We start from the raw sequence: 10230 nt of genomic DNA, 5'->3' as shown, positions 1-10230 counted from the left end.
AATTTAAACTGTATGCCCAGTCCCGATTAGCCTTACTGTGCATAAAGTGGACACCAATCAATCAATCAAATATACAGGTATTCATGATCTGATCTTCAGGAATAAACATGACCTTGATGTGACTGCCTTAAATTGTTAAGTTGCAAGCGATGTGATTGATTGATTTTGTTTATTTTACTTTGCTTTTCTGCTACTTTTGACTAATCGCGAAGATGAGGATGATGAGTGACGAGTTGATGAAGGGACGGTTACAAAGAGAACCCATTCCCAGGCTGTGATTTGAATCCTTTACCCCCGTGTGTGTTATATACTTCATCTCTGGGTTATAATGAAACAGATGTGTCGCTCGTTGTCTTAGTGTGTTATCATCCACTGTCAGATTCTTACCTTCGATCCATGTATCAAGGTTAATCGCTTCAGGATACGCATCGAGAGACAAACGAAGAGAAATCAAAAGTCTAGGGACGCCCACTAATACCAACAGACATGCAGTTAAGCCTCGGTCCCATTTCTCAAAGATTTATGAAACCGTATCACGAGGTATGTAGGATAAGGTGGCCGTTTCTGTATTATAGTCCCGAGATGCTGGTCGTTTCATGCATCACCGGTAACGCAAGCACTTCCTTTCGGCTGCACTTATTGCCCACGGACCATAAAGAATATGAGCATATTTAGCTTCATACGCCATATGGGCATGTCAGTTCTCTAAATAAACTCACAGTGCGAGGATCGTCTGAGTGGTAACATGAAGCACGCCGTTGTTCTTGTGGTTTGTCTTCATCTCGCGGTGGTCTCCGGAAGTTCCCATGGCGACGATCGTTCCTGGGACAGCATCCGGACCAAGTACCAGCCCAGGAGTCTCGCAAAGTGCCTGGACCAAGGAGACTTCATCTGCATAAAGGCGAAGCTCATAACCAACCTGAACAAGGTGCTTCAGTCCAGGCAGTTCCACTTCTTCGACGGCGTCAGCGTCCAGAAGCTCCCTCGGAACGGCGAGGTCGATTTCGGCAGAGCTCTCACCGACCGAGAGCTCGACTTCGCCAATATCCCTGACGAGAATGTCGACGCTCGTCTAGATCAGCTCCTGCTGGCTGGAGTCTCCAGGCTCTTCCAGAACCGCGCCGTGAAGCTCGACTTCGTGCCCGGGTTCGGACTCAGCATCACTCGCAACCAGAAGGACGACGGGCTTGTCAATGTCGACCTTGAGAGGACCAGCTCTTCTCCCTCTGAAGGTAAGTTTGAGAGCATTGTGGACGGCCCCTCATGCAACTGCTTCTCCATAGCTGTGTATATCGTAGCTTTTCAAGTCGTGTGGTTTGTAGAAAAATCAAGCAAGAAAAATTTCTTACTACTCTAAGGTGCGTTTATTTTTGCAGACAGGATTATAGATATGTTCTTTGCTGTACCTCAGAAGGTAAATCCCTGGTACAGTTCCCGTCACTCAGTAGTGTGTCGTCTGGTGGCAGAGATCACGTGATTTCTTTCATCCACCCACACTAGCGCTGTCAACCAAAGCTCGTAGTTAGCTTTTCGAGGGGAATTTCAACACTTGGTTTCCACATTCACAGCGGAGGGGGGGGGGGGATGAGACAACCAATACGTAGGAAACCGGTATTTCATGTGGCGAAAGGAAAAGAATTTGCGCTGTATGGGCTTGAATAGCTCATTCATATTTTTTCCCTTGGTCTTTCGAGTGACTCTTGCAACACTTGGCACATCAGCCAGCAGACGGCAATCATTAGTGGCGGGAACTGTACTGGCATAAATATACTGGCCTATATGTTAGTCATGTTCATATATTTTACTGTGCGTGTATTACATCATTATAGACATAGGACTGGCTGTTGATACCTGCGGACGCAAGCTTATAACCAAAATATTCAAACACTCTCTCAGCAATGCTCTTGTATAATAATAATGTAATGAATAGTATGCTATTTAACAAACATTGAATATATGTTCTATATCGTTTTACAATTTATATCTAAGCAAATTTTCTAACCTAAAAATACATTTATGCATAGTTTGCTTAAATTTCCGTGAGAGATATGACACATCGAATTGTACATATTACTTAACTATTCTAAAATCAAATAATAATATTACTTGGAAAATGGCACATTTTAAGATTCACATCTTTCCAAATGCACAACCAGTGCAGCTTCTACAAAGCTGGAGAGAGAGAGAGAGAGAGAGAGAGAGAGGGAGAGAGAATGAAATGAGTTATTAGAGAACGTAACAGAACAATGGGAATATGTCTAACATAGGAAACGACATATTTGTGAACATATTTACGAAAAGAGCCACAGTTTCGAGTGTAAATGCTATTTATATTTTCAATGGTGAGGAATCTCGTACTCAGGGCGTGGCTGTTCAAGAGCGATAAATTTTCACAACGTGTAGAGTACAAGACAAACAACTTGTGTCAGTAACGTCTTGCTCGGTAATATACCTTTTCGATTCTACAAGTCCTTGAACAGCATTTTCTATTCAGTAGGTATGCAGCCATAGGGGGCATATTTGTAGTTGCCACAGTCTTGAGTTCGAGTTAAAAACTCCAATTTATGCATAGATATGCTAATTGGTACTTGACATACAGTTTAATGTGGGATCTGAACCACTATGCGTCTCCACCGGGTAACGAACCCGGGACCCTTTGATTACAAAACCACTACGCCGTTGGGAAAGCCGGTTCCCACCTTCGTTTATATTTCGGTCGAAAAATATACTACAAGCAATAATACGATACGGACACGGTACAGTGCCAGCAGAAAGAGTGGGAGAATGAAGTCGCAGAGTATAAACCCTCACCAAAAATCATGCATGCGTCACCATCCATGCATTATCTTGCATATCCTCTTTAATGTTTTTTTTTTTACATTAGATATCTAAAGAATACCATACTTTTTAAAATCAATCACGATATTGGTAGTCCCCAACACAGGCTATGCATATACAATCACAAACACTACTGAGTTGTAAAATGATCATTGACTTTCAGTGGTATCAGTACCGCCAAGAAGCGTCCGTTGATGTACATATGACCACCTAACTAACATGCCTTCCTCCCACCGCTGGTATGGTGGTAACGTCTTCACAAGAGGACACATTGTGGTTCTGATGCTGTGTTAAACCGTAGGTCCAGCCCCAATGAGCCTACCTGGGCATAAAGTAAACTTTAAAAAACAAACAAACAAACAAACATAAAATACCTTAAATACGGGGACAAAACAGGTCTCTGAATCGTTGATATGTACTACCAAAGAACAAGTATGGGGGTGAAAAAAAATTCATCCTTGTGTCTAGAAATTTGATTAGTCACACAGTTCCTGACCAACCTCCGTGGGGAAGTGATTATCACAGCGTTCTACAACACCAGGAGGTCTCGTGTTCGAATCCCGGCTTGGCTATTGGTGTTCTTTGGGAGTATCCCTTCATTATGTCAATCATATCATCAATTATCCTCATCGTCGCGATTTGGCAAAAGTGTTGATTGGTTGGTTGATTTGGTGTTTTATGTCCACTTTATGCACAGTAAAGGCTAATCGGGACTGGACCTACAGTTTAGAGTGGGATCCCAACCATATATGTGTGAATGGTGAAGACCCCTTGATTACAAGGCTGGTAAAAGGGTTAGAAAAGTGACACTAAATAACAAAAATCAATTGAAATCACAGAGTTCATAAGTAGCATACTAGTTTTGTCGTTTTCCAACAGAAAATAAATGACAGTGGCAATCTCGTACGGTTGCATACATACAGGATGCAAAATGCCTTATTTTCAACAGCTCTTAGCGTGGGAACGAGTCCCTCCACGTTACGAAGAAACGTTGTTGTTCCTGATGCCATCTCCACTCTGTGAAAGTACGTCTGTTGTTTACTGTGACACCCTGTATATTTCTTAATCTTGCCTGATTATGAACAATATCTTTGAGTTCAGAAATCGTTTCACAACCATGATTGGTTGTTACGTGCTAGTTTTTTGAGGATATGGTACACCTTAGTAAGATGGAGAAGGTAAGATAATTTCTAACGGCATTCATTGTTGCAGGACGAGGAGAGAAGAAGGGTGGCGTCGGGTTCCTGGTGGTGGGCTTCATGATGAAGGCTGCCCTGGCGGTGCTAGCTGTGGCGGCCCTCAAAGCCCTGGCCTTCAAGGCCCTCCTGGTGGGGAAGATCTCCCTGGTGCTGTCGGGGCTGCAGCTCGTGAAGAACCTTCTGGGAAAAGGCGCCGAACAGAGCCAAGTCGTCTACGGACACAGGAGCCTTCCGGAGGACGCCCACGGCATGGCGTACGGAGGACAGACGCCCACGTCCTGAGTAAGTATTCCGTCACAGTCTCACGAGTCGCTCAAACGCCGTTTTATTCCAGGAAAATCATCCTATCGTGCTCTTTAATGCGATGTTTCAAGAGCTCTGGAGCAGAGATGCTGGCTGGCATGCTTCAGCACAATTTCAATTGCAATAAAAGTCTGCATAGCGCCTCAGGAGTCCAGGGTTAGAATTCCTACATGGAATTGGGTGTTCTTTCTGAGTGTTCCTTCATCAATTTCATCATACCATAACTCACCCTCATCGTCGCGATTAGCCAAAAGTGACAGAAAAGCGATGCTGATATCTAGGGCTAGAATTTTCATGACTTAGCATATTTTTTTGATATGGGTGATGTGTTCCCCAAACATATATAAATTCATATTATGAAGAAACTAATTACGTTAAGGTGCTTTTTAAGGGCATATTTTGGCATATTTCGTCATTTTTGCGTGATATAGCATATTTTGATGGATTTTCGGTCATATTCAGCATATTGTTGAATTTTGAAGAAATATACAGTCATTTTCCAAGTGGATTCGTTCTTACTCCCCATAAAGCGAACTAAAAATAGTACGTATGTGAAAATATCTCAACATTCAGATATTGACATTTGAAACAGTCCAGTTATAAGGGCATATTTTTCAAATTATAGTGCATATTTTGTAAAATTTTAGGTCATTAGAGCATATTTTATTTTGCATATTTTGGTGACTTTTAGGTCATAATATCCTAGCCCTACTGATATCAAATTTCAAATCAAATGTAATAAAATTCCCTTCTCACGTAACCATGAAAATTACATCAAATCTCCAAAAACTAAACAGAAAAACTGATATGTTTGAATCAACAAAAAACGCTTATTGTTAGCCTTTTTCGCAATCACCAACAAAAAATTTATAGCCTGTACTAAATTTGACCAAATATTTTGGTAACTCGAGTTCTTTTAAGTCCGCTTTATGCACAGATAGGCTAATCGGCAGTGGACCCGAAATTTTAACTAGAATCTGAACTACTATGCTCCTCTACTGGGTATCGAGCCCGAGGTCCCTTGATTACAAGCCACCGGGGAGGTAACTCAAGAAAAAAATGTGCACAATTAATTAAAAAAAATAGTTATGGTGATCAATAATCTGTTCGAATTTAAACAAAAGTTTGGTGATCAGAAACTAGTTGGTGTTTTTCCAAGCAAACTGTTTTTTCTTCAATATTGCTCTACCAAGAAGAGAAAGACCCTCACAAACTGGCGAACTAAAGTGGTCAGTCATTTGTTTTATCCTCTCGCTTCCCCTTCACTCGTGCCTGTGTAGTCCGTGTTGCTCGAATGTGTCGAGGGACGGGATATCGTTTGATGTATTGCATGCAAGTATAACGAACATATGCATTATTTATTTGTACAGCCAGCGACAATAAAAACTTTATCCTGAAATGCTCGCTTTCCTGCAATATTGTGCCTAACTCTACAGAGATAAGTGGATTTTAGTAGCAAATTTTCAGTGGAAAGTTCTACCACCGCCGTAGAGTTCTGCAACACACACAACGCCTTGCAGGGAAGCGAGTATTTCAGGATGTAAGTATCCTGTTTCTTTTGCCGGTGACTGTAGAAATTTATTATGTAGATATAACGTCCTTTCTTTGCTTCTGTGTAAAAAAAATCAACGCTAAATTTTACGTGACTGATTTCGTTGAGTACTGTTTAAATTTCATCAGGAGCCACCGTCGGTGGCGAAGTGGCTATGACAGTGCGGTACGGCACCAGGAATACTAGGTTCGAATCCCAGCCTGTGCATTGGTGTCCTTTGTGAGTATCCCCCATCAATTTCATCATATCATTACCATTACTCATCCTCATCGCTATTAGGCACAAACTGGCAGAAAAAGTAAGTAAAATAAACTATATCAATCAATCAATCAAGTCTTTCATCACGATACAAACATTTGGCACTGAATAGAGATGAAGGCAGGCTTGTTAAAGATCCAGGAATATTAAATAAATTCAATTCCGGTCCAGGAGGGAAGAGCAGCAAGCGTAAATGGGTTCTGGACCGTAAAGAACCTTTTTATCTGTAAAGTATTTCAATTCGGTCCAGGAACATTTTTTTCGGATGAATTTAAATACGGTCCGGGAACCTTTTTCCCGAATCAGTTTAAATAGAGTCCAAGTTCCTTATTGAAATGAAACAATACGCAACTTGGATCGGATACGGACCTGACGATAAACAATTATCCACTTGTGAGCATGAAAGACTAATTCAGGTGCTGGCTCTCTCGAGAATCTAAGGTACAAGGTAGAAATGGGCGAAACGCAAACGCTGCATAAACGTTGCCCCTCTCCATGTAGCTCCATACTCTCGAGCGCGTTCCTTCACTTGGTTGTAGCATCATCATTGCCTGTCCCTGCTGTAATATCTGCTGGGAACACAGCAGCCTCACGTTACCTCATCGACGGTTCCTATTGGCTATGCCGGAGCAAAACGTGACGGGTTTGTTTGAACTCAATGTGACGCCATATAGTCCATTGCGTTATGTACAATGTACAGTAAATCTTCGACAAGGGAGTTTTTGAATCTGGCCCACGAGAGACCAACAGCGTTTTGATTTATTCCCTGCGCTACGTTTGCTACAACCGCAGTGTGACATTCTAATGTAAAACGTACTCGCGGACGTTTTTAGAAGGCAACTTTTCATCAATCAAGCCTGGTCTGTAATTGTAAATAAATTCAATCCCGGACTGGGAGAGAAAATCAGCAAACGTAAATGAGTTCTAGACAGTGTATAACCTTTTCACATATAAATCATTTCAATTCGGTCCAGGAACCTTTTTTCAATGTAATAGTACGCAACTGGGACCGAATTTAAATTGTGCGGGATAAAAGATTCCGGTCCTGTACCGGAACCCAATAGAGAACCCATTAGAATTTATGGGTTACTAGACTTTTAACAACCTTGGATGAAGGCAAGGAGCTTTTGAGGAGGCTTCGCAAGTTGGCCGCTGTCTCTTCGCAGTGGTGAAGGCTATTGGGTGTTAAAACTGGGGGAGTCAAGGACAATTTACCTTCTCTTGGTTGAAAAGGCTTATCATCTAGAAGCTATAGTGTGGGGACGAAAGGAAGAAGGGAGAACACCCCCTCCCCTAATTGACACCTGCTTCATGGTATGACTGAATTTATGCAGACGCAACACGTATCTAGATTTGTGTAATTTTGGACCTCTGTAATTTAACCACAACGATAAAGATGGGTGATGATTGATTGAAAGAACAAACCTGGTAGAACAATTTCTCGGTTGGTATAGGACTGGCATAATGCTGTTGATCATTTGGTAATGTATTGTTTCATTCTTATGTAATTGGCATAGTTATCAATGCTATCTTTAACTTGTTGTTGGAGGCACATAGTGGTTGGGATTCCACTTTAAAACTGTAGGTCCAGTCCAGATTAGCCGTACTGTACATAAAGTGGACTTAAAACTCAAAGTCAATCAATAAATTTTTAACTTGTTACTTACAAAATGACATAGTGAAGCGGCTCCTAACATTTGACTTACAACGAACTCCTTTGAGTATTCTCAAATGCATGAAATATTGGTTTAAAGCTGCTCATTTAGGGATTTATATTACAATTATACAATATAATTTATTACAATACTCATATTTATCGGAAAAACTATAGATTTGAAGCATTCCGGCAGTTATGGATATTCTAGTGTGCTCTTTATATTTGCAATAATATTCAAATGAGATACTTTTAGCTTAAACGAATTACTGGAATCAAAGCTCTAGCTTGTTTTATTTCATTAATCTAATTTTCGAGTTTAATAATAATATTGATTTGCACAGAAAATGATCAAGCGTGTAATGGATGTTACGTGTTACATGTAACATCCGGGACGTAAATCTGATCAAGTTGTAATAATATTAATATCATTATGAAACAAAACTTAGTTATTTTAAGAAAATGTGGTTAGGTTTTAATATCAGTCAAACATGTCCTACTTCAAAGTTACTTTAATCACAAATAAGAAAATATATGATCCGTGACAGCTGGAGTGACTCATTTATATTGACTTATTGGCCATCTGGAAATGTAGCTTTCATAACAGTGTATTTTATATTACGAAATTGATTTTAATTCTAAACAATCTCTAAAAGAAACAGTGAAAAATGTCCTCACGTTTTCACCTCTAGCAAGCTGTGGAATGTATTCAAGTTATATATCGCTTTATTTATTTTATACCTACATGCTAAGTCACGTGTTGAAATTTCGTATCACTTCAGTTATTTTTCTGATGTAGCATTATTTTCATCTTTATTCCAGAATAACATGAGTATCATCTGCAAATACTTCTAGAAGAGTGACTTCGCATTTTCACTGAGCATCAGGTGCTGACAAATAATGTATTTCGTGCACCGCTGTGTAATTGGTGCGAAGATGCTGCCATTATTTATTTAAGTCTTTCCGAAATATTTATGTAGGCTGTATTTTAGTTGCTTGAAAGATTGTTTGATTTTATTTTGTATGTGATTGTTGTGAGTGTTTACGAGTATGAATGTTGTAATTCTTGTATTTCATTACGTTTTATTATTGAAATACATTTTATTGCTTAGTTATTGGTTCGTTTTCTTGCAATAATAAACCTGGAAACAATGTTTGATTTCAGTGTTATATGTTCTTCCATTGCTGCTCCTAATTACGTAAATATACTCCAAAATACTAAATCAGTGGAAGCTTGACGTAAGAAACATAAAGGTTACATTGGCTAGAGTTGATGAGTTATATCTTTGTGGGTGAATTCTGACCAAACCTGGCTGCGCAGTAGCAAAGGGAGGAGCTACAGTCTGCCTTAGCCACTGCGCGTCATTGTCTTGCTTTCTGCCCTTGTTGTCAACCAATGAAACGGCGAGTAGGCAACGCAACCACAAAGATACACCACGTCAACTTTTGTACCAACCGTATAAATGCATTTTTATAAACCTGACCAAGCTCTATATTATTCTCATGGTTTGTAATCTTTCTGTGCGTACTGGAAGTTAGTAATTGATGAGTTACATGCCAGAGTTTTACTTGTAAATAAGACATTCTTGTGTCTTTACCTGTATTTTATTGTCTTCATCGGCCGTTGTTTCTTTGACCTGAAGAGAATTTTTCTGGGATACAAAGGAGACTTGTCTACATTATTATTAGTCCACCATCTGTTGTTGAATGGAGGAGTATAGAATTGCCTCATCGCAATTGGCAGTGCTGCAGTGACGTTCGGCGCCACGTTCGGGGCCGCCGCTCTATTACTGCTCGCGTTCAACACTAGAAATACCACCAGAGCTAATACATTGAATGTCAGAAGCCCAATGAGGAAGAGCATTGTCGTGGTGGACCACGAGATCGCACTGATGGGATTTGGCAACACTATATTCGGTCGCCGCCGTCTTCTTCTTCTTCTAAACGGTCGATTCGGTCTCGCAGGGGTTCCTGGAGCTGCGAGAGATCCCAGCGCAGGCACCAGGGAGTTGATCGCAGATGGGTCCAAGCTTCCCGCACCGGGAGACGGGAGTAAGGACATGGCTTGGGTGAGGGCAGAGCCTTGCGATGCTGGTACGAGCGCGTTGGGTGTTCCAGAGCTGTTGCTCATCACGTTCGGTATCCCCACGACGGAATACCCGTTACCCGTGAAAGTGGTGTTGAGCTGGTCACCCGGGATGCCAATGTTCAGAACTACATTGTTGGTGGTACCTCTGTTCGGCGAGCCTATATTGAGCACTGCGTTGTTCGTTCCTCCGTTGAGCATTGAGTCGTTTGAGGAGGTGTTCATAGGGGTTATCCTGTCGGGCATTCCGCTGGGGGAGTTGCCGTCGGGCATCCCCATGTCCATTCCCCCTGCAGGACTTCCATCTGGCATTGCTTGGCCTGCGTCAGGCATCATGTCT

The 10230-nt window shown here is 41.2% G+C and overlaps 1 protein-coding gene across 1 annotated transcript; it reads left to right on the top strand.

Moving 5' to 3' along the window:
• Positions 1 to 713: 713 nt before the first annotated feature.
• Positions 714 to 8877, top strand: LOC146004286 (uncharacterized). Its single transcript, XM_083142997.1, has 3 exons — positions 714 to 1232; positions 4051 to 4319; positions 8627 to 8877. The coding sequence occupies exons 1-2, from the start codon at positions 746 to 748 to the stop codon at positions 4317 to 4319; spliced, it is 756 nt and encodes a 251-aa protein (XP_082999123.1). The 5' UTR covers positions 714 to 745; the 3' UTR covers positions 8627 to 8877.
• Positions 8878 to 10230: the final 1353 nt, after the last annotated feature.

The sequence above is a fragment of the Lepisma saccharinum genome, chromosome 21 (genome assembly GCF_977018435.1).
Source record: "Lepisma saccharinum chromosome 21, izLepSacc3.1, whole genome shotgun sequence".
NCBI classification, from domain to species: domain Eukaryota; kingdom Metazoa; phylum Arthropoda; class Insecta; order Zygentoma; family Lepismatidae; genus Lepisma; species Lepisma saccharinum.
Note: the sequence above shows the minus strand (reverse complement) of the source record. Positions and strands in the feature narration are given on the sequence as shown.